Source organism: Pantherophis guttatus, chromosome 4 (genome assembly GCF_059756535.1).
Source record: "Pantherophis guttatus breed Tessera chromosome 4, ASM5975653v1, whole genome shotgun sequence".
Lineage (NCBI taxonomy): Eukaryota > Metazoa > Chordata > Lepidosauria > Squamata > Colubridae > Pantherophis > Pantherophis guttatus.
Genome location: NC_142066.1, coordinates 24,119,681 through 24,144,748, shown reverse-complemented (window position 1 = coordinate 24,144,748; position 25,068 = coordinate 24,119,681). Strand labels below are relative to the sequence as shown.

The window sequence follows — 25,068 nt, the reverse complement described above, 5'->3', positions numbered from 1 at the left end:
TCCTTGCTACTCTGGCTACCCAGGAGGTTACACATAGCTGGCTCCAGAGAATTATTAACGCTTCTCTGAGTGAGGGATTCTTACCTCCCGCCTTGAAAGAGGTGGTGGTGAGACCGCCTCCTTAAGAAGCCCCTCCTTAAGAAGAAGAATGGTTGTTTTAGCAAACTACTGTCCAGTCTCCAACCTTCGCTTTTTAGCGAAGATTGTCGAAAGTGTGGTGGCACGACAGCTCCCACAGTACCTGGATGAAGCTGTCTATCTAGACTCGTTCCAGTCCAGCTTCAGGCCTGGATACAGCACAGAAACAGCATTGGTCGCGTTGGTTGATGATCTCTGGAGGGCTCGGGATAAGGGATGTTCCTCTATCCTGGTCCTATTAGATCTCTCAGCGGCTTTTGATACCATTGATCATGGTATCATGCTGCACCGGTTGGAGGGGCTGGGAATGGGAGGCACCTTTTTACGGTGTTTCTTGTCCTACCTCTCTGACAGGTTGCAGTCAGTGTTGACAGGTGGACAGAAATCGACCTTGAGGCCCCTTAATTGCAGGGTGTCACAGGGGTCGGTCCTCTCACCTCTCCTGTTCAACATTTATGTGAAGCCATTGGGGGAGATCATCCATGGTTTTGGGGTGCAATGTCATCTGTACACTGATGACACTCAGCTGTACATCTCCACCACAAACCACCCCAATGATGCCCTTGAAGTGATGTCCCGGTGCCTTGAGGCTGTACGGGTCTGGATGGGGAGAAACAGGCTTCGACTCAACCCTTCCAAGACTGAGTGGCTGTGGCTGCCGGCGTCCTGGTACAGCCAGTTAGTCCCATCACTATTGGGGATGAGTCATTGACCTCCACAGAAAAAGCTCGCAATTTAGGCATCCTCCTGGATGCACGACTGTCTTTAGAAGATCATATAACAGCCATGGCCAGAGGAGCTTTCTATCAGGTTTGCTGATTCGCCAATTGCGTCCCTTTCTAGACTGGGACTCATTACGCACAGTCGCTCAAGCCCTTGTCATTTTCCAACTTGACTACTGCAATGCTCTCTACATGGGGCTCCCCTTGAAGTGCACCCGGAAGCTCCAACTGGTCCAGAATGCGGCCGCGTGAGTAATTATGGGAGCAACATGGCGCTCACATGTAACACCTCTTCTACGCGAGCTGCACTGGCTTCCGGTGGCCTTCCAAGTGCGCTTCAAGGTGTTGGTTCTTACCTTTAAAGTGCTCCATGGCTTAGGACCTGAGTACTTAAGAGACCACCTGCTGCAACCAATAACCTCCCACCAACCAATACGCTCTCACACAGTCGGCCTACTCATAGTACCATCATTAAAACAATGTCGTCTAGTAGTTCCAAGGGAGAGAGCCTTCTTTGTGGGGGCACCTACTCTTTGGAACAAAATACCCCCTGGAATACGAATAATCCCAGATCTTCGCACTTTCCAACATGTCCTGAAGACCTTTCTGTTTCAACAAGCAGGGCCAGCATAAACATCTAAATTCTATGCCAAGGTCTTAGCAGATACACTAAGTTGACTCAATTTATCTATCTATCTATCTATCTATCTATCTATCTATCTATCTATCATCTATCTTTCATCTATCTATATCTATCTATCTATCATCATCATCTATCTATCATCTATCAATCTATCTATCTATCTATCTATATCTATCTATCTATCTATCTATCTATCTATCTATCTATCTAATCCATCCATCTATCTATCTATCCATCTATCCATCCATCCATCCATCCATCCATCCATCCATCCATCCATCCATCATCCATCACCCATCCATCAGCTATCTATCTATCTATCTATCTATCTATCTATCTATCTATCTATCTATCTATCATCTATATCTATCTATCCTATCCTATCTCTCTATCTTTCCATCCATCCATCTATCATTCATTATCTGTCTGTCTGTCTGTCTGTCTGTCTGTCTATATCTATCTATCTATCTATCTATCTATCTATCTATCTATCCATCCATCCATCCATCCATCCATCCATCCATCCATCCATCGTCCATCTATCATCCATTCTCTCTCTCTCTATCTTCCATCATATATCTCGGTCTCCCATCTATCTATCTATCTATCTATCTATCTATCTATCTATCTATCTATCTATCCATCCATCCATCCATCCATCATCCATCGTCTGTCTATCTATCTATCTATCTATCTATCTATCTATCTATCCATCATCCATCGTCTGTCTGTCTGTCTGTCTATCTATCTATCTATCTATCTATCTATCTATCTATCTATCCATCATCCATCGTCTGTCTGTCTGTCTATCTATCTATCTATCTATCTATCTATCTATCTATCTATCATCTCATCTATCTCATCTATCATCTATCAATCTCTATATAAAATCTTTCCTTTTCTTGTTTGTATTATTGTAACTGTAATTTTAAATATTTTTAAAAAGAAGAAAGGTAAATCTTTCCTTCAGTGTTACCTTTCAAAAGATGAATCTTCCACCTCTCTAAGCTCTTAAGGAGCCACTGAACCCAGAGTTTCCATAACCCCAGTGAGCTCTTTCCCTACAATATGAAAGTGCAATGTAGAATTGAGAACTACTTCATTTTTCCAGGATGCAAAAGTGTTCTAACATCATTAAGAAAATAACAAATCACACTGAAACCACTCTAAGACTACTGGTTTAAAATCCCAGAAATATTTTCAATATTGCCATGTGTTGGTTGATTTGTTTAACTCACCTGCTTAAATTTGGGATTCCATACAATGGTAGTTGCATTTATGGTGAGATCTTCCTTTTGAGAACTCTGAAGTTCAATACGTCCAATTTGGACCTTCTGAAAGGATTGATTGGGGAAAGTAATCAAGTTGATGATATCGTATGCTGCTGCCAGGTTTCCATTCTCATTGAAAACTATTTCTTCCCCAGCACTATTGTTGAAATGGAGGTTTTTCAGAAATAAATGAAGCTGAAAGATAAGTGAGAAATTTATGCCAATAGCAGGTAATAGAAAGTACAGTTCCATGCTGGGATTTACCAAATGGTGCTCAACTAATTTTTAATGAACATCCAAAGCTTTGAGTTAATAGTATTTTTTTTTATGTTCCAAAGGCATAATTCTGTTTTGCAGGACTATATTTTATGTTTAAGTATTATTCTTTCAATGTTCCTTTATGGATAGATTCAAAGAAACATATTCTTCCAACATTTACTGGGTATCCTGGCCATTCCGACACTGCTTATCTCCAGTGGCTACTTAAAGATGAACAGTCCATAACTTCTGTGAATGCTTAGATCAGACATACCTTAGAGAATGACAGTATTGTCATTCTATTCTACCCCTTCCAATTTCATCGATTATTATTATTATTTTGCAAAATTCTTCCTTCTCTCTACTTTAGTGAATTTTTCTTCTTCTACTCAACTACAAAATGCTGCAAAAATGGTAGCCTTTTACTGGATTTGAGAGTTTTTTTGGAGTGAAGATTGGAAAGGAAGAAGAAGGCCTCTGGGAAAAAATTACTTCCATATATCTAAGACAGTGTTTCCCAAAGTGTGGTATGCGTACCCCCAGGGGTACGGGAAGAGTTTGGTGGGGGTACGCGTTGCACCGGAGTTTGGTGGGGATCACGTGGGAATATCCACTGCACCGTGCTTAGCTGCGCCCACAGAACAAGGAAAGAAATAGGCGCGTATCGCAGTTTTACACAGGAACTGGGGCCATCGTACATCGTATCGCAACTCATTATGGCGGGAACTTCTGTGCATTCTTCGCGCAGCTCGGGTTCGGCCATTTTTAAACTGCGGGAACATTAACAGTTGATGTTGAGCCGCGGAGCTGTTTAAACGCCGGAGAATTGCAGTGTTATCTAACCGTTAGACAGTCTTGTGAGGTGTGACACGGCATGAATATATTGCACTTCGTTACAGAGACAACTTACTTCTTTAATATTTAGTTCCGGGTGCCTGTTATCATGCTTTAGTAAATTCCACTGATTTTGATTATTTTTATAAAATACAATTTTTATCCCTAACAGAGATTATGGATCGCTGGTTGGAATCTGGAACTACTAAACCGAAAGAAAGTAATGATTGTAGTAGCAATCAACGAACAGGAAATAATGAAATTAACGACGAATCAATTTCAATTCTGAAAGAACCTGTTAAGAAAAAAGCAAGGAAAACTCGCAAGTACGACAAAGAATATCTTAAGTTTGGATTCTCATGGACTGGAGATGAAAATGAGCCTATTCCAATTTGTGTCATTTGTTTTGAAAATCTAACAAATGAAAGCATGAAACCATCCAACTTAAAGCGCCATTTTGAGACAAACCATAATCAGTACAAAGATAAACCCATAGATTTTTTTGAAAATAAACTTAAGGGTTTAAATCAGTCTCGAAAAGTAATGCGGGGTTTGACAGGAGGTGACAATCAAAAAATACTAGAAGCTTTGTATCGCGTGTCGCTTTTAATTGCCAAATGTAGTGCAGCAGAAACCATTGGCGAAATTTTAATCAAGCCTGCAGCCAAGATAATGGCAGAAGTAATGATAGGAGATAGAGCGAAACAAACTTTTGACCACGTTCCTCTCTCAAATAATACAGTTCATCGACGAATCATTGATATGTTTAATAATGTAAAACAGATGTTATTATCTGGTATTTCTCAAAGTCGTTATTATGCTTTGCAAGTCGATGAGTCCACCGACATTGCGAATTTTGCAAATCTTATGGCGTTTGTTAGGTACGAAAAAAATCAAGAAATTCATGATGACTTTTTATTTTGCCAGCCTTTATTAGGTCACACAACAGGAGAAGATATCTTTAATGTTATGAATACATTTATGCAAGAGAACAAAATTGATTGGAATAGATGTGTTGGAATAAGCACAGGTGGAGCAAAAAGTATGATTGGAATTAATAAAGGACTCGTTGCAAGAATTCAAAATGTTGCTCCAAATGTCATATCCACACATTGTTGCATACACAGAGAGGCTTTGGCAACACGTAAGATGCCCGCTGATCTACAGAAAGTTTTGGATGAAAGCGTGAAAATCATTAACTACATTAAAAGCCGTCCTTTGAATGCACGACTTTTTTCGCAAATATGTGAAGAAATGGGAAGTAGTCATACCCAGCTGCTTTTTCATACAGATGTTCGTTGGCTATCTCGGGGAAAAATTCTAAACCGATTGTTCGAACTTAGACATGAACTTCAATGCTTTCTTAATGATAGATTTGAGTTGAGAAATTGTTTACATGACTGGAAATGGCTTTGTAAACTAGCATACTTAGCAGATATATTCTCTGTTTTAAATTGCCTCAACTTATCATTACAAGGCAAAGAAATTTCATTGTTTCACGTTCAAGATAAAGTGAACGCTACCATCGCAAAACTAAATTTATGGCAAAAGAGAGTTGGTAATGGAGAAGTAGACTCGTTTCCCTCTCTTCATGAGTTTATAACAAGTTCGGCTACTAAAATTGAGGCTGATACTCTGAAATGCATAATACAGCATTTGGAGAGTTTGCAAGTTGGCTTCAAAAACTATTTCCCTGATTTAAACAAAAATATTGAATGGATAAGATATCCGTTCAACATTAACACAACATCCATGCCAGAAGGTTTGTCGCATGCGGAAGAAGAGCAATTGTTGGAGTTAGCTTCGGACGGATTCTTGAGAAATAAACATAAGGAGTGTACTTTAACATTATTCTGGTTACAAATGCAACATGTGTATCCGGTTTTAACAGAAAAAGTCCTGAAATACATCTTGCCTTTTCCAACTTCATATTTATGCGAAGTTGCTTTTTCTGCATTTGTAGACATTAAGTCGAAAAAAAGGAACAGACTATTGGACGTGGAACCGCATCTCAGATTAAAATTAACAACCAGGGAACCAAATTATGATGATCTGTCATCTCAACATAAACAATTTCATCCTTCTCATTGAATCAAAAAAATGTTCTTTATAATATAACTTTCGTTTATTTTGTGTAGAAAAAATAAATATATTTTGATTTTTATTAAAGCATATGTTTTTTATGAGGGGTACTCAGCGTTACGAAAATTATAGAAGGGGTACACATATGTCAAAAGTTTGGGAAACACTGATCTAAGATAATATCTGTAAATAAAAATCAAAATTGCTACAAGGAATAAGCACTTTCAGAGGTTACCACCAATCCTATAGATAACTAAAAACTATAAATTTGAAAGACAAAAGAACAAGTATGAAAAGTGGAAAGAGGAACACCCAGTTAAGGCAGGATACCAACAAATAACTAGAGGCTGCAAAGATGGAATCAGAAAAGCTCTGGATGAATAAATCTCTGGTCCCATTGACCGACCCAAATTCGATCTCGCATCATTATCCTGGGACATGTGCTTTCATTAGTAAAAGTATAGTATTAGTATTGAAATAACTATAGTATTATAGTTGTGTTCCCATTGAAAGCAACGTAACTCACCTGCCAAGGTTGGACTTCTAGCAAATTCCACTTCTCTCCATTGCCTTTTGTCTTCTGCCTGGCTCTGGATGAATACATAGCATGGAGACCATGTGCTACAGCATAGACAGCATTGTAAATACTGTAGCTCTGGCCAGACATCTCCATTTCAAAGGCAGTTCCAGGGAGACTCCGCACATCCTCTTTTCCAGTGCAGCTTCCTTTAGCTGGTGCTTGTATACTTTTTATTGGAAATGAACAGATAAATACGGCACCCCAGAATACAGGTAGGAAATGCACTTTAGAGTGATATGGATTTAGCTTCTCGAGGAACTCTTGAAAGCCTGGTACCCTATTTGTGTGTTGGGCAAATGACAAGCTTCCATTGAAAGACAATGGGGTGAATTTGTGTGCTTGAAAGACAGAAGTGACATCCCAGAGAGCACTTATGACCCAAACCCTCTCTATTGGGAGCCTGTTACCAAGTTCATAGCATTCAAGAATTACCCGTAAGCCTTCTATAGATTGAATGTCCCCATAAACTAGTATTACTTTGGTTTTACTATACCAGAGGACACCTCCTATTTTACCTAGATTAATCTTCCGTAAAGTACTGGGGTCATAATCTGTCAATCTTGGAATAAATTGAATTAAAGAAATACAAATATCACTCTGGATGAATTTTGGTCTCAGAATTCTGAGAAATCTCTCTCCAGTGGTGTCTTCTGGAATGAGCAGGTCAATCCAATTCCATCCAAAATATGTCAAGAGCTGAATAATCCCAGCATACTGGAGGTTTTCATTTGGAGTCATCCAGAAGAAAGAAGGAAACTGCTGTTTATCACTCAATGCCACGTCAAAAGTGCCATAACTGAGCTGCAGAGTGGGAATAATAATGATGTGCTTTAGGCTAGGAAATCTTTTTGCAGATATGTCAAAAAGAAGGAAGGAAGCATATTTCTTTTACATCTTATTTCCATAAAAAAAATCATTAATGGGAGAGATAAAAATTAAATCTGGGGATCAACAAGTCTTTCCTGAGAGCTTTTGCAACCAGACCACCATTAGCATTTCATTCATCCCTTTTTAGACAAAGTCACCTGAAGCTTTGATTGTGCTAAGCAGAAATAGACAGCAGATAGGAATGAGTCACAAGAGAGGAGGCTTATTCATTAAGGATTGGACAGTATTAATTACACATAGTGACACTCAAATAACATTCATCTTGCATTTTATATTATAAGGATAAGATATCTATTACTTTACTGATGAATATATTTAAAATTGTTGTGGCATAAACAAAAAGAGAGAAAGTCAAATAACATGAGGCATACCCAGAAGATGGAGAGACAACATCAGACCCTACTACAATATAAATTAAGAATGGCTAAGGCTACCAGAAGGGTGAGAACCAGAAGATAAAAGATGCATTGCATTTCTCTGGCAAAATAAATAAATAATAACTACCCAAAATAACTTTCCAATACTTTTACTTATTCTTGAAGGCTCCCCCCACCTTTTTTCCTCAGATATATATTTTTTAAACTACCCCCCTTTCCTTCTTCTTGTGCATTTATGTGAGCCCAGATACCTACCTGTGGAATCTTGTAGGCATTTAAGATGTTGGCCATCTGGATGGTGTTCTGGGAAGGGAGATCACCAATGACAGCCATGATGTTTTGGTCCTTTTCCTTCCTGTAATTGAACAGACAGAGTCCTTCCAAAAAGAAGAGACTCAAAAGGCTCTCAGAGGCTTTCACTGCCTGAAAACCATTCTCATATATCTTGGAGACCAAGGTGATGTTGGGTAACAAATTCTTATTCCTGTTGATCTCCTGAATGGCAAAACTGAAGGCTAGGATATGCTGTAAGTTTTTAGGCAATAAGCTGCAAGAAGAATTTCATTTAGTTCTATCATCTTCGAATCTGACAATAATTAAATTTAGACAGACATCTTTCATAATGCCTAAAGTGATGTATCTCTCTGCTTTAATGAGTATTAGAGAAATAAAGGAAGCACTCATGTTCTGAAGCACTTCTTTGAAAAAGAAAAAACAGAATAATGGAGTTGGAAGGGCCTTTGGAGATCTTCTAGTCCAACTGTTGCTCAGCCAGGAAACCTTATACCATTTGAGGCAAGTGGTTCTCCAATCTCTTCTTAAAATCTCCCAGTGTTGTAGCATTCAGAACTTCTGATGGCAAATCATTCCACTGATGGATTATTCTAACTGTCAGGAATTTCTGCTTAGTTCTAGGTTGCTTCTCTTCTTGAGTAGTTTCTATCCATTGCTTCTTGTCCTGCCTTCAGGTGCTTTACAGAATTGATTGACTCCCACTTCTCTGTGACTTAAATATTGAAACATTGCTATCATGTCTCCCCTAGTCCTTCTTTTTTTAAAAAAATTAAACTAGATATTCCCAATTCCTGCAACAATTTTTCATATTATTATTATTTTTATTATTATTTATTTAATTTTTATACCGGCCTTCTCCCAAAGGACTCAGGGCGGTGAACAGTCAGAATAACATACATATAAAAATGTGAAATAAAAACAATTTAAAATAATTAAACCAATTTGGCTCATCAGTTAAGATCCTCAGCATAGAATTTAGACAATTTGAAAATTTATGCCAGCCTGGTTTGGTGAAACAGAAAGGTCTTAAGTGCACGACGGAAAGTACGGAGATCTGGGATCATTCGTATCCCTGGGGGTATCCTGTTCCAAAGGGTAGGTGTCCTCACAGAGAAGGCTCTCCCCCTGGGAACCACCAGTCGACATTGCTTTAGTGACGGCACCCTGAGGAGGCCCACTCTGTGGGAGCGTACTGGTTTTCATTTCATTTCATTTTCATTTTATTAATTTATTAAATGGTTGGTGGGAGGTTATCGGTTGCAGAAGGTGGTCTCGTAGGTACCCAGGTCCTAAGCCATGGAGCACTTTAAAGGTAAGAACCAACACCTTGAAGCGCACTCGGAAGACCACCGGGAGCCAGTGCAGCTCACGTAGGAGAGGTGTTACATGTGAGCGCCATGTCGCTCCCTAATCAACCGTGCGGCTGCATTCTGGACAAGTTGGAGCCTCTGGGTGCACCTCAAGGGGAGCCCCATGTAGAAATATGTTTTAGCCTGCAGTGCAATCCCCTAATTATCTTGGCTGCTGTTCTTTGCACTCTTTCTAGAGTAATGTGGCAACCAAAACTAAAGAAGCTTTGAAGAAAAAGCTTTGATTCTTAAAATTCAGTACTTAAGATATTCCAGAAGTGAGGAAGGTTGAGGTGGAGAGTTTGAAACACACTTAAGAATCCTGTGGGCAGTTGTGCATCCCATTTTGAGAAATATAAAACTGTGTTTTAATGCAATCAAAAGGATTGTTTCATATATGTAGGGCAGCAATGGAACTGCATGACAGAAACTGATGGACTGTGCCAACTGTTAATGACAATCCAAGTACTGAAGATGTACGATTTACATTTATAACTTTTATTAAAATGCTAAATATTTTTGACTGGGTTTTTTTCCCCTTTTGCATACAAAATAAAAACTATAGAGGAACAATGTTATTAAAATTGCGAGTTTTTCTTATGAGCCGATGAATTCATATGTAAAAGAGGCACATGAAAAACCATGCCTGCAAGGCAACATTCAACAGCTATAGTCCAGCACCTGAAATATCATTAATCAAGACAGAAGTATAAATAAGAGTCTTGCTCAACCAGTTTTTATTCTCCTCTAAAATTAAGGAATTAAACAACATATCCTGAATACAATCAATTTAAAAAAACCTTGAAAGGCATATCACAGTTTCTTTCAAAGGAGTACTTGCCTTCCTTTCAAAGACCCTACTGGGCGTTCCATAAAGTGGAGGAAAGACCATGCAGAATATGCAGTAGACACAAATTCTGCAATGACGATCTCACTGGAGAGGGCAGGGAGATTAGTCTGCAAATGTTCTTTGTTTCGACACATGGAGTTGAAGGTCTTGCTAAAAGAAGCTTGGAGGGCAAGGAGAGAGAATAAAAGCCAATGGCAAAGTATGTGAGTCTCTTTGAATGCCGAAGCAGTTTGGCTCCAATCACAGCAGTGCAGCCACATCTCCATCATCACAACACTTTGCCTGGAACAATGAAAGAACCTCTATTGGTTTTAAGCATAACTAAAGTTGTAGATTACAATTATTATCATCTGAGTGATTCATACTGCAACCTACTGCGCCTCATGGAGTTGTTGTTAATTTTAAACTATTAAGTCTCCCTAGGTTCTATTCCTCCCCCTAAAAACAAGTTTATTTAGATAATTACAAGGTGGATGAATCCCTTTCGCCAAGCTATTCAGCTCTTCTTCCAATTGAAGAAATTGTACAGTCCAAACTCATCTCTTGGTAGCTCCTCATCAGGCAAGATAGAAATGATCTTGAGATCTTGGAAACTGAGTTTTGCATGTTGGTTAAAAGAGGAGGAAACAGATTAGTAGTCAGATAAATTTTCCCTTCTCATCTCACAACCTCCTAATTCAGAAAAATACTTACCAGTTCTGCCTCTTGCTTTGCTGAAACTGTCTCATTGAAAAAAAAAGAAAGTCTGTAGGAGGAGAGGTGGGATTCAGCCGGTTCAAACTGGTTCATGCGAACCGGTAGTGGCCACTTGCGGGTTGGCCTGCCCCCGCCCACTGCCCAGTCGCAATCCTGTCCTATATTGCTGTGTTTTTGGCATCGCATGCATGTGCGGATGGCGTGTGCATGTGAATTGCCATGTTTTGTGATGTCGCATGTATGTGCAGGCAGCACATATGAGCAAATTGCTGTGTTTTGTGACATCACATGCCAAATAAATTGCCGCATTGGTTGACATCGCATGGATGGTGCATATGTAAGCTCACATTTCCGATGCTGGGCGAACCGCTTGCTACAGTATGTGAAGCCCACCTCTGTGTAGGAGGATATTTATGGAGATTCTCAATCATCCAAATCATGATTGTCCCAAAGGTGGGTTTTTTTATTTCTTTTCTTTTTTTAAAAAAGCATCTGGAGTTATTTTTATTTTTTTTCTTTTCAAACATTTTACTTTTCATCCAAAAAGTTTCTTGGATGGAAAGCAAAATGTTTTCAAAGGAAAAAACCCAAGAAAATCCAATTGCCTTTTGTAAAAAGCATCTTTGGGTCTGTAGGAACCTGTGTGAGTTTTCAAGAACAGGGTCCCTCTGATCTCCCTCTGGACATTCCGGAGCAATGAAGGGGCACGTTCTGTGTCTCCAGGTCCATCTTATCATGGTTCAAGGTATGTAACCTGATCACATGTGACTCAAGTACATTAGTGGAACTGTCTTAGACCATTTGTAGCATGTATGTACATATTTCAGGAGGATTTTCTCTGTCCTCAAGGTATCTTGAAAGAATATTATTTATATTTTTTATTCATAAAGTACCAGAATCACAGAAATAAAAGAAAATGACTGAATAACAGAGTTAGAAGGGACTTTAGAGGTCTCCTAGTTCTAACCTCCAGGAAATTTCTCCTTAGTTCTAAGTTGCTTCTCTCCTTGATTAGTTTCCATCCATTGTTTCTTGTCCTGCCTTCAGGTGACTTGGAGAATAGGTTGATCCCCTCTTCTTTGTGGCAATATCTTTAGATATTGGAACATTCCTTTTTTTTTTTTTTGGCTTGATCCCATCCTCTCAGTTTTATTTTATTTTTATTTTATTTTTTAATTTGATTTTTATTATAACATAAAGTGGTACATTCAATACATTTTCGGTTCATTGGTGCAAATATATACATATATATATCTACATGCATTATTACTTGTCTTTTTTTTTTGATATTGTTTCTTAAAGCTAAATTTCATTTCAGAACATTTAAAGATAATAGTGCTCAAATCTCTAAGACTAAATGTAATACTGTTCTGTTCTATTCCATTGATTTTGTTGATTAATTAATACTTGATCTCTATACTCTATTTCCTTCTTTATTTCTTTTCCCCATCCATTCGTACCACATGTCCCACACGCTATAAAATTCTGAATTTTCTCTGTCATTAATTTCTGAAGTCAATTTGTTCATTTCGGCGCATTCCAGTATTTTCCCAATGACATGTTCTTGAGATGGTATTTGTTTTTCTTTCCAACACTGGGCAAAGGAAATTCTAGCGGCTGTCAGAATATGTGTAATTAAGTACCTTTTCTTTTTTGCATATTCAATTTTCAAAATTCCCAGGAGAAAGGCTTTTGGTTCAAAATCAAAATTTTCTTTTATTATTTCTCTAATCCACATCCATATCATCCTCTAGAATTTTTGTGCCTGATTACAAGTCCACCAGCAGTGATAGAAAGTACCCTGCTGATGGTCACATTTCCAACATTTAGGGCTCGAATTGGGGTAGATCTTCGCTATCCTAGCTGGGGCCATATGCCATCTATAAAACAGCTTGTACTGGTTTTCCTTGTAAGCCGTCGCCTTTGTCATTTTAAGATTACTATTCCATATTGAATCCCATTCGTTCAGATTTATATTCTGTCCGATATTTTTGGCCCATGCTAACATCGGTTCTTTAACAACTTCCTCTGCCATATCGTACTCCAATAAGTAATTATATAATTTAGCTAGAATTTTGTCATCCGTACCCATCCATATCTTGTCAAATCCATTTATGCTCGTCTCAATGCCAAATTCCTCCTTATCTTTTTTATATCTGGATTTAATTTGGTTATATGGCCACCAGTCTATAGAAATGCCTTGTTCCATCAATTCTTCCCTTGTTTTAAGATTCCCTCCCCCATCTAATAGTTCATTGTATCTGACCATTTTACCCCTTTCTAATACATTAGGATATATTATACCTCCATGGTGCATAGGTTGATCACCTCTTCTTTGTGGCAGCCCTTTAGATATTGGAACATTCCTATAGGAACTTATGGGATGCCTTCCTTTGCCAGGATCTCGTGCTAGAAAGCTGAAAGGCAGAAAATGGTTCAACAACTACAGGAGTAATTTGAATGGCTTCTAAAAATCCTGTATGTGGTGAGGCAAATGATATTTGTAAACCAGGACTCCCAGATCCCATTCACAATTACTACTATTGAGCCAGAATACCATCTATTCCCATGATGGCGAACCTATGGCACGTGTGCCACAGGTGGCATGCATAGTCATATTGGTGGGCACGCATGTGCATGCCAGCCAGCTTCTGGACCCACCGGCACTATGGAAACAGGCTGTTTCCTACCTCCAGAGGGACTGAAAAGGGTGGGGAAGGCCTGTTTTTTTGCTCTCCCCAGGCTCCAGAGCCTTTCTAGGAGCTTGGGGGTGGGGGAGCAAAACGGCCTTTCCCAACCCCCGGAGGCCCTCCGGAGGCCAGAAATAGCCCATTTGCCGACTTCCCAATGGAAGTCGGCAAACGGGCCATTTGTGGCCTCCGGAGGGCCTCCGGGGAGTTTTGGGGAAGGCCATTTTGGTTTTCCCAAGGCTCCTAGAAAGGCTCTGGAGCCTGGGGAGAGTAAAAAATGGGTCTTCTGGTCCCACCAGAAGTCAGCAGATGGGTCATTTTCAGCCTCTGGAGGGCCTCTGGGGGGGGGGAAATCATTTCCCCCCCCAGCTCCTAGAAAGGCTCTTGAGCCTGGGAAGAGCAAAAAATGGGCCTAGTGGGACAACCGTGCCAAAAGCGGGAGGACCCCAGGGGAGTGTCTCATGCACTTGCAGAGCAGCATTGTACAGAGAATTATGGGTGTGGGCACACGCATGCATGACCCTCCACGCTCCCTCCGCTTTTGGCCTATGATGGCAAAAAGGTTCACCATCGCCTATTCTATATCTGCGGGTTTTGTTTTACTTGCCTAAGTCTAAAATCTTACTTTCCTCACCAATGAATTTCATTTTGCATGGTAGAACCCAGTGTTCAAGTGTATCAAGATCCTTCTCTATTTTGAGCCTACCTTCTAGAGCAGGGGTCCTCCAGCTTCTTAAACAGGGGGCCAATTCACAGTCCCTCCAGACTGTTGGGGGCCTGGATTGGCTGGGTGGAAATGGCTAGGTGGTCATGTGTGTTAGATTGGCGCAAGGAAAAGAAGAGTCGACTCAGCAGAGGTCCGTTCAGCACTTTATTCAGCTCATACGGAACTGCCGGCTGTGCTGCCGAGCCCTCCTTATATACAGCTCTGGCAAGCTAGCCGGCCAATGACATTCATTTAAACTTCCCGCCGGTGGATTAGCCAACCACCGGCGGATGCCCGTATAAGGACACAAAACCCCTCTCCTCCTAGTCGTCAGTCTGTCAATCCATGGCCAACGTAGGTCACGTAATCGCGCAGGTAGGCGGAGCGTACAAAATTACATTGGTGAAGACCGTTTGGAGAGCGTGAACCTTGGTCACTCTCACCCACTTAACAAGTCTAAATTCTATTGCAATTCACCCACTTAACAAATCTAAATTCTATTGCAATTAAAAAAAATTAAGAAGACAATTATTTCTGAATAAAATTCAGAATGCAGAACATTTTCATCCAAATCATATAAATTCAGGTATCATTCATGCTGCCCTTGATATCACATCAGTCTTTTTCCTAACTAGCTGCTCTCTGGTATTCAGCTCTGGTCTCAGTAGGATGATGTAGCACTTGGGCAGGAAAATGCAGCCTAATAAGCCACCACTTGAGGCCAAGATAGAGAAGACTTCCACAGCCACCATGGATTTCCCCTTGGTGCTCAAGTAAGTGGGCACAAAGGACACCCAAACACTGCAGAAGACCAGCATGCTGAAGGTGATGAGTTTGGCTTCATTGAAAGTGTCAGGTAACTTCCGGGCAAAGAAGGCCACCGTGAAGCTGATGAGGGCCAGAAGCCACATGTAGCCCAGCACAACATAAAACATAATCTCCGAGCCTTCATTGCATTGCACTAAGATCTCATCCACCTGGGAATGCATGTCCAAGTCTGGGAAAGGAGGAGAAATGGTCAACCACACAGCACAGATGCTTGTTTGAATAAGGGAGCAAAAAACAATGACTGAGACGGACAGCCTTTTCCCCACCCACAACCTCATTCGGTTCCCTGGCTTTGTGGCCATGAAGGCCAGAACCACCGTGATGGTTTTCGCTAACACACAAGACACTGCAATGGAGAAGACAACTCCAAAAACTGCTTGTCGGAGGAGACATGTGACTGTCCCTGGACATCCGAGGAAGAGGAAGGAGCAAAGAAAACACAGCAGGAGCGAGACGAGCAGGGTGCAGGTGATATCCCAATTGTTGGCTTTGACGATGGGAGTGTTCTGGTGGAAGATGAATGTCCCCATCACCACAACTGTGATGACAGCAAAAGAAACAGCAAAGCCAGTCAGGACTTCTCCCAGGACTTCTTTGTAGGATAAGTAGATGATAATTTTGGGAATACATTGATGGTGTTTCTCATTTGGATATTGTTTTTCTGGACACCTCTCACATTGGTTGGAATCTAAAAACCATAAATAAAATATCTAAATATTCTGTACATTGAATCGAATTAAGTTTTTAGCAATTATGCCTCCTGATTATGCCTGTTTTTGGAGAGAATAAAGCTATTAAAATGTTTGCTTTAAGAAAATCCTTTTAAAGTTTATTTTTTTATTCAATAGACTATATTTCGTGAACAAGAGATTACACAGTTAAATAAGGAAAAGTTTTTACTTTAAAAAAAGAAGAAAGAGACCAAGGCTAGTGAGAGATCCCAATCAATCTATGCTTTTCTTTAAAACTATATTCAAGAACCCAAACTTGGTTAGAGCTTAATGTATTTTTAAGGAAATATCCATATTGTTTTCTTACCAATCATGGTGGAAATGCTTCCCTCTGAACACTCGACACAGTCATAGCAGCAAACCTGTTTCCCCTCCTTAATCAATTTCCGGTACCCAGGATGGCAGCTCTCTACACAGGTGGCAGAAGGTGGTGTCTAATGGGAATGGCCAGAGTAAGGAATTAAAATGGATTATAATCAAGTTTTGAATCAATCAGTCAACAGTCATTCTCTTTAAATAAAAGCTAAAGAAAACCAAGGGACGCAGTGGCTTAGTGGCTAAGACTCTGAGCTTGTTGATGGAAAGATCAGAAGTTCAGCAGTTCGAATCCCTAGTGCTGCGTAATGGGGTGAGCTCCCGTTACTTGTCCCAGGTTCTGCCAATCTAGCAGTTTGAAAGAAGGTAAAAAATGCAAGTAGAAAAATAGAGACCACTTTTGGTGGGAAGGTAACAGCATTCCGTGCGCCTTTGGCTTTTAGTCATGCCGGCCACATGACCACAGAGACGTCTTTGGACAGTGCTGGCTCTTTGGCTTTGAAACAGAGATGAGTACCGCCCCCTAGAGTTGGGAACAACTAGCACATCTGTGCGTGGGGAACCTTTACATTTACCTAAAGAAAACTTTGAAATCCTTTTCCAATTATCCCTGTGTTACATTGCTACTCAAGAGTGGTATCCTGGTTTTCCATGTACTGGATGGGTGAAGCAAAACAAGCAGATTGTCCAGCTTCAGTGGCCTCCCTTGTTCTGCACATACTCAGTTATCAAAAAACCATCTGACAATTAGGAGAATGTTGCAAGGGTCTTGAGTGATGGCCTACTTTGGTATATGTCCACAGTCCATCTGTAGTATTCTGTGATGAACAATAATATGGGATAGCACAATAATCCAATCTTGCCTGTATTTCAAAATATACAAGCACTAGAACCTGCTGAAATGTTATTCAGTTTTCTGGGAAAAAGAAGAGAAAATACCACTGAATCTCTAAATGGCCAGAAGCTGTCCCCAGATTTTTGAATTGGCTATGGAAGTGGCAAGAGAAATCTTTCCTGCAAAACTTCAGGGAAATGGGATGTTTATTTTAGCCTGAAGTGGAAAATAAGTGTGATGACTTTTTTCATGCTTTGTGTTTCAACTGATTTCCCACTAAGAAGTCAGATAACTTCTTAGTGGGAAAATGCCTGCCTGCCTGCCTACCTAAAATGTCAGATAAACTCATTAGTGGGAAAGAATTCTGTCTGTCTGTCTGTCTGTCTGTCTCTCTCTCTCTCTCTCTTTGTCTATCATCCATCCATCCATCCATCCATCCATCCATCCATCCATCCATCCATCCATCCATCTATCTATCTATCTATCTATCTATCTATCTATCTATCTATCTATCTCAAATCTTTCCCCTTCTTGTTTGTATTATTTTAACTGTCATTTTAAATATTTTTTTAAATAAAGAAAGGTAGATTTTCCCTTCAGTATCACCTTTCAAAAGGTCAATCTTCCACCTCTCTAAGCTCTTAAGAGGCCACTGAACCCAGAGTTTCCATAACCCCAGTGAGCTCTTTCCCTACAATCTGAAAGTGTAATGTAGAATTGAGAACTACTTCATTTTTCCAGGATGCAAAAGTGTTTTAACAACATTAAAAAGATACCAAATGACCTTGGAACCACTCTAAGATTACTAGTTTAAAATCCCAGAAATTGAGAAAATATCCCCATGTTTTAGTTGGTTTGTTTAACTCGCCTGCTTAAATTTGGGATTCCATACAATGGCAGTTGTATTTATGGTGAGGCCTTCCTTTTGAGAACTCTGAGGTTCAACACCTCCAACTTGGACCTTCTGAAAGGATCGATTGGGGAAAGTAATCAAGTTGATGATATCGTATGCTGCTGCCAGGTTTCCATTCTCATTGAAAACTATTTCTTCCCCAGCACTATTGTTGAAATGGAGGTTTTTCAGAAATAAACGAAGCTGAAAGATAAGAGAGATAAGTGAGATATTGATACCAATAGTAGGTAATAGAATGTACAATTCCATGCTGGGATTTACCAAATGGTGCTCAATTAATATTTAATGAGCATCCAAATTGTAGAGTTAATAATATTTTTTTTTACATTCCAAAGGCAAAATGTTATTTTGCTGGACTATATTCACATTTTTATGTTTAAGTTTTATTAATAGAGATTTTGTTAGATATATTGCATATTTGAACTTCATGAGGGATAAGAACTATTGCTAAGAAATATAACAGAATATAGAATAACAGAGTTGGAAGGGACCTTGGAAGTCTTCTAGTCCCACCCCCTGTTCAAGCAAGAAACCCTAAACCATTTCAGACAAATGTCTGATCTTAAAAACCTCCAGTGTTTGAGCACCCACAATTTCTGGAAGCAAGTCATTCCACGGATTAACTGTTCTAACTGTCAAGAAATTTCTCCTTAGTTCTAGGTTGGTTTTCTCTTTGACTGTTTTCCATCCATTGCTGCTTCTGCCTTAATGTGCTTGGAACAATAGATTGACCAGCTCTTCTTTTTGGCAGCCTATTATACAGTATATAATGCATATCACAACAAAACGTATTTGTTGGAGTTCTGGTCCAGAAAATATGATTAGGAAATTCAATTATGAGCTTGGTAGATTAAATCAATTTTTTCTTCAAGCACGGGATAGAAAACTCTGACACCAAACATATCTTACAGAAAGACAAGTATTGTCCTTCCATCCTACCTCTGCCTCCAATTTCATTGATTATTACTATTATTATGCAAAATTCTTCCTTCTCTTCTACTTTAGTGATTTTTTCTTCTACTACTCAATTACAAAATGCTGAAAAATGGTAGGCTTTTACTGGATTTGAGAGTTTTTTTGGATTGAAGATTGGAAAGGAAGCAAGAGGCCTCTGGGAAAAAAATTACTTCCATAATTATAATATTGGTAAATAAAAATCAGATCTGTAAATATCTGAACATAATATCTGTAAATAAAAATCTAAATTGCCACAAGGAATAAGCACTTTCAGAGGTTACCACAAAGCCTCCAGACAACTAAAAATTATAAATTTGAAAGACAAAAAGAACAAGTATAAAAAGTGGAAAGAAGGGCATTCAATTAAGGCAGAATACCAACAAATAACCTGAGGTTGCAAAGATGAAATCAGGAGAGCTAAGGCGCCAAATCTTGTGACAAAAAAAGCTTTACATGTTAAAAACAAGGAAAAAACAAGGAAAAAGTCAAGGAAATGATTGGTCTACCAATGGGAGAAAATGGCAAGTGATGAGCAACAGGGAGAAAGAACTGCTTAATTCACTTTTTTCCATCTGTTTTAACCAAAAAGGAACAAACAACCCAACCTATCAAAAACAGAACTGTGAAAAACAGATCAGGAATACAACTTAAAATAGATAAGAAAATGGTAAATCCAGCCTAGATGATATCAAATCATCAGGACCGGATGGATTACTTCCGAAGGTTCTGAAGGAACTGGCAGACATGATCTCAGGACCAATGAACTATATCTTTCAAAAAATCTGGAGTAGCTGGGAACTACCAGAGGACTGGAAAATAGCCAATGTAGTTCCCATCTTCAAAAAAGAGAAAAAACATAAATCCAAGAAATTTCAGACCTATCAGCCTGACCTCAGCCTTCCCCTGGGAAGATTCTGGAAAAGATGATTATCTTTTGGAATGAATCTGTGAACACCTAGAGGCAAAAAAGTCAGAACCAAAAGCCAACATGGGTTTGTCAAAAAAAGATCATGTCAGACAAACCTTATTGTAATATTTGACAAAGTGACAAAAATTGTGGGTCAGAAAAAGAAGAGAAAAGGAAAAAGAAGGAAAAACACCAACTATATGGCACAGCTTGCAATACAACAAGTCAGATGAGGAGACCCAAACTCACTGGTAGCCTCACATTGCAGTGACCAAGGACACAGATTTAATTTTGCAGCAACAGGAAGACACCACATAAACATGACTGACATAACAACCCAAAGCAGGTATTTCAGTAGAGAGAAATTTCCTGAAGATGGGCCCCAGCATGAATCTGACAGCTCAGATGAGTAAATCTCTGGTCCCATTGACCTACCCAAATTTGATCTTGCATCATTATCCTGAGACATGTATTTTTGCCTTCATTCGTAAAAGTTTACAGTGGCGCAGTGGTTAGAGTGCAATACTCCAGGCTACTTCTGCTGCCTGCAATTTGATTGTTCAAATCTCACCAGGGTGAAGGTTGACTCAGCCTTCCAGCCTTCCGAGGTTGGTAAAATGAGGACCCAAATTGTTGGGGGCAATATGCTGATTCTGTAAACTGCTTAGAGAGGGCTGTAAAGCACTGTAAAGCAGTATATATGTGCTATTGCAATTGCTATACTTAGTGAATTCTGTAAAAATTGAAATTACTATATTATTATGGCTATGTTCCCATTGAAAGGCATCATTACTAACCTGCCAAGGTTGGACTTTCAGAAAATTCCACTTCTCTCCATAGCCTCTTGTGTTCTGCCTGGCTCTGGATAAATACATAGCATGGAGACCATGTGCTACAGCATAGACAGCATTGTAAATACTGTAGCTCTGGCCAGACATCTCCATTTCAAAGACAGTTCCAAGGAGACTCCCCACATCCCCTTTCCCAGTGCAGCTTCCTTTGTCTAGTACATATATATTGTATTTTGGAAATGAACAGCTAAATGCGGTACCCCAGAATGCAGGTAGGAAATGCACTTTAGAGTGATATGGATTTAGCTTCTCAAGGAACTCTTGAAAGCCTGGTACCCTATTTGTGTGTTGGGCAAATGACAAGCTGCCATTGAAGGACAATGGGGTGAATTTGTGTGACTCAAAGACAGAAGTGACATCCCAGAGAGCGCTTATGACCCAAACCCTCTCTATTGGGAGCCTATGATCAAGTTCATAGTATTCAAGAATTACTCGTAAGCCTTCTATAGATTGAATGTCCCCATAAACTAATATTACTTTGGTTTTACTATACCAGAGGACACGCCCTATTTTACCTAGATTAATCTTCCGTAAAGTACTGGGGTCATAATTTGTCAATCTTGGAATAAATTGAATTACAGAAATGCAAATATCACTCTGGATGAATTTTGGTCTCAGAATTCTGAGAAATCTCTCTCCACTGGCATCTTCTGGAATGACCAGGTCAATCCAATTCCATCCATAATATTTCAGGAGCTGAATAATCCCAGCATACTGGAGGTTTTCATTTGGAGTCATCCAGAAGAAAGAAGGAAACTGCTGTTTATCACTCAATGTCAGGTCAAAAGTGCCATAACTGAGCTGCAGATTGGGAATAATAATGATGTACTTTAGGCTAGGAAATCTTTTTGCAGACATGTCAAAAAGAATGAAGGAAGCACATTTCTTTTATACCTTATTTCCATAAAAATCATTAATGGGAGAGATAAATATTAAATCTTTGGATCAACAAGTATTTCCTGAGAGCTTTTGCAACCAGACCACCATTAGCATTTCATTCATCCTTTTTTAGACAAAGTCATCTCAATCTTTCATTGTGCTAAGCAGAAATAGACAGCAGATAGGAATGAGTCACAAGAGAGGAGTCTTATTCATTAAGGATTGGACAGTATTAATTACCCACAGTGACACTCAAATAACTTTCAACTAGCATTTTATATTATAAGGATAACATATCTATTACTTTACTGATAAATATATTTAAAATTGTTGTGGCATAAACAAAAAGAGAGAAAGTCAAATAACATGAGGCATACCCAGAAGATGGAGAGACAACATCAGACACTACTACAATATAAATTAAGAATGGCTTTAGGCTGCCATAAGATCGAGATACAGAGATCTCTTGACACCTGAAGTGATAAAAGAGGAGGAGGAGGAGGAGGAGGAGGAGGAGGAGGAGGAGGAGGAGGAGGAGGAGGAGGAGGAGGAGGAGAAGAAGAAGAAGAAGAAGAAGAAGAAGAAGAAGAAGAAGAAGAAGAAGAAGAAGAAGAAGAAGAAGAAGAAGAAGAAGAAGAAGAAGAAGGATCAAGATAGGAAGAATGACAGCTACACTATTTCTTATATACTAAATGTAATGTTTGTACTTATTAAGAATTACTGCTGTTACAATAGTAATTGATGCATTGCATTCCTCTGGCAAAATAAATGAATAAAAATTACCCAAAATGACTTCCCTAATATTTTTACCTGTTTTTGAAGGCTCCCCCCCACTTTTTGTCCACAGATAGTTTTTTTAAAAACTACCCCCCTTTCCTTCTTCTTGTGCATTTATGTGAGCCCAGATACCTACCTGTGGAATCTTGTAGGCATTTAAGGTGTTGGCCATCTGGATGGTGTTCTGGGAAGGGAGATCACCGATGACAGCCATGATGTTTTGCTCCTTTCCCTTCCTGTAATTGAGCTGACAGCGGTCTTCCACAAAGAAGAGAGTGAAAAGGCTCTCAGAGGCTTTCATTGCCTGAAAACCATTCTCATATATCTTGGAGACCAAGGTGATGTTGGGTAACAAGTTCTCATTCCTGTTGATCTCCTGAATGGCAAAACTGAAGGCTAGGACATGCTGGAAACTTTTAGGCAATGGCCTGCAAGAAGAATTTCATTTAGTTCTATCATATTCTAATGTGACAATAATTGGATTTAGACAGACATTTTTCATAAGGTTTTTCTCCATGCCTAAAATGATGTATCTCTCGGCTTTAATGAGTATTAGAGAGATAAAAGAAGCACTCATGTCCTGAAGCACTTCTTTGAAAAAGAATAAACAGAATAATAGAGTTGGAAGGGACCTTCGAGGTCTTCTAACCCAACTGTGGCTCAGCCAGGAAACCTTATACCATTTGAGGCAAGTGGTTCTCCAATCTCTTCTTATAATCTTCCAGTGTTGGAGCATTCAGAACTTCCATTGCTTCTTGTCCGGCCTTCTTTGCAGAATTGATTGACTCTCTCTTCTTTGTGACAATGCCTTAGATATTGAAACACTGCTATCCTGTCACCCCTACTCCTTCCTTTTTCTAAAAATTAAATTAGATATTCATATTCATTTCATATATTTTAGCCCGCAGTCCCCTGATTATCTGGGCTGCTGTTCTCTGCACTGTTTCTAGAGTCTCAATGCCTTTTTTAGAATGTGGCAACCAAAACAAAAGCCTTGGTAGTACAGAGGTTTAAGGCACCCTGTTATTAAGCTGGTTATTAAGACCAGCTGCCTGCAATTACTGCAGGGTTCGAATCTCGCCAAGGCTCAAGGTTGACTCAGCCTTCCATCCTTTCTAAGGTAGGTAAATTGAGGACCCAGTTGTGGGGGCAATAAGCTGACTTTGTATAAATATACAAAAAGGATGAAGGCTATTGCTGAGCACATTGTAAGCCGCCCTGAGTCTTCGGAGAAGGGCGGCATATAAATCAAATTAAAAAAAAAAAACTAAAGAAGGTTTGAAGAAGAAGCTTTGGTTCTTAAAATTCAGTAGTTAAGATATTCCAGAAGTGAGGAAAGCAGGGAATGAGGAGCTGAGGTGGAGTGTTTGAATTACGCTTAAGGATCCTGTGGGTAATCAAAAGGATTGTTTAACATATGTAGGGCAGCAATGGAAGTGGAGGACAGAAACTGATGGATTGTGCCAACTGTTAATGACAATCCAAGTGCTGAAGATGTAAGATTTTGTTACATTCACATATTTAAGCAGATCTACATTTCTCCTTACCCTGCAGTAAGCAAGGAGGCAAACAAGGAATAAGTGATAAAATTCTAATAGTGTCAATAAACAGCAGGAATGACGCAAAAAATAATATTTTTTATTAAAATGCTAAATATTTTTCCTGGGTTTATTTTTATGTTTGCAGAAAAAATAAAATATATAGAGGAACAATGTTATTAAAATTGTGAGTTTTTCTTATGAACAGATGAATTCAGAATCAGAATATCCTGAATACAATCATGTTAAAAAAAACCTTGAAAGGCATATCACAGTTTCTTTCAAAGGAGTACTTGCCTTCCTCTCAAAGACCCTACTGGGCGTTCCATAAAGTGGAGGAAAGACCATTCAGGATATACAGTAGACACAAATTCTGCAATGACGATCTCACTGGAGAGAGCTGGGAGATTAGTCTGCAAATGTTCTTTGTTTCGACACATGGAGTTGAAGGTCTTGCTAAAAGAAGCTTGGAGGGCAAGGAGAGAGAATAAAAGCCAATGGCAAAGTATGTGAGTCTCTTTGAATGCCGAAGCAATTTGGCTCCAATCACAGCAGTGCAGCCACATCTCCATCATCACAACACTTTGCCTGGAACAATGAAAGAACCTCTATTGGTCTTAAGCATAACTAAAACTGTAGATTACAATTATTATCATCTGAGTGATTCATACTGAACCTATGGAGCCTCATGGAGTTGTTGTTAATTTTAAACTATTAAGTCTCCCTAGGTTCTATTCCTCCCCCTAAAAACAAGTTTATTTAGATAATTACAAGGTGGATGAATCCCTTTCGCCAAGCTATTCAGCTCTTCTTCCAATTGAAGAAATTGTACAGTCCAAACTCATCTCTTGGCAGCTCCTCATCAGGCAAGATAGAAATGATCTTGAGATCTTGGAAACTGAGTTTTGCATGCTGGTTAAAAGAGGAGGAAATAGATTAGTAGTCAGATAAGTTTTCCCTTCTCATCTCACAACCTCCTAATTCAGAGAAATACTTACCAGTTCTGCCCCTTGATTTGCTGAAACTGTCACATAGAAAAAAAGGAAGTCTGTAGGAGCAGAGGTGGGATTCAGCCAGTTCAGACCGGTTCATGCGAACCGGTAGTGGCCACTTGCGGGTGGGCCTGCCCCCACCCACCTGCCCGGCCGCAATCCTGTCC

General features: G+C 39.4%; 2 protein-coding genes and 1 long non-coding RNA gene across 3 annotated transcripts in view; all 3 read right to left on the bottom strand.

The window, feature by feature from the left end:
- The window catches only part of LOC148113911 (vomeronasal type-2 receptor 26-like), a 17,087-nt gene extending 7,306 nt beyond the window's left edge, over window positions 1-9,781 (bottom strand). The window contains exons 1-4 of the mRNA XM_087893534.1: window positions 9,699-9,781; window positions 8,049-8,340; window positions 6,475-7,329; window positions 2,742-2,969 (exon numbers count right to left, since the gene is read on the bottom strand). Coding sequence (XP_087749660.1) covers window positions 2,742-2,969; window positions 6,475-7,329; window positions 8,049-8,340; window positions 9,699-9,781 — 1,458 coding nt within the window. The remainder of the gene's footprint in view (window positions 1-2,741; window positions 2,970-6,474; window positions 7,330-8,048; window positions 8,341-9,698) is intronic.
- A 501-nt stretch (window positions 9,782-10,282) lies between these two features.
- Window positions 10,283-13,313, bottom strand: LOC148113910 (uncharacterized). The gene is made up of 3 exons (XR_015734317.1): window positions 13,287-13,313; window positions 10,753-10,879; window positions 10,283-10,568 (listed from the first exon to the last, which is right to left on the bottom strand). It is a non-coding gene; the product is annotated as an uncharacterized LOC148113910 (long non-coding RNA).
- Window positions 13,314-14,529: 1,216 nt separating this feature from the next.
- On the bottom strand, window positions 14,530-24,257 carry LOC148113909 (vomeronasal type-2 receptor 26-like). The gene is made up of 4 exons (XM_087893533.1): window positions 24,166-24,257; window positions 22,508-22,799; window positions 16,245-16,371; window positions 14,530-15,894 (listed from the first exon to the last, which is right to left on the bottom strand). Exons 1-4 carry the CDS (start codon window positions 24,255-24,257, stop codon window positions 14,972-14,974), a joined length of 1,434 nt encoding a protein of 477 aa, XP_087749659.1. The 3' UTR covers window positions 14,530-14,971.
- Between the last annotated feature and the right edge of the window lie 811 nt (window positions 24,258-25,068).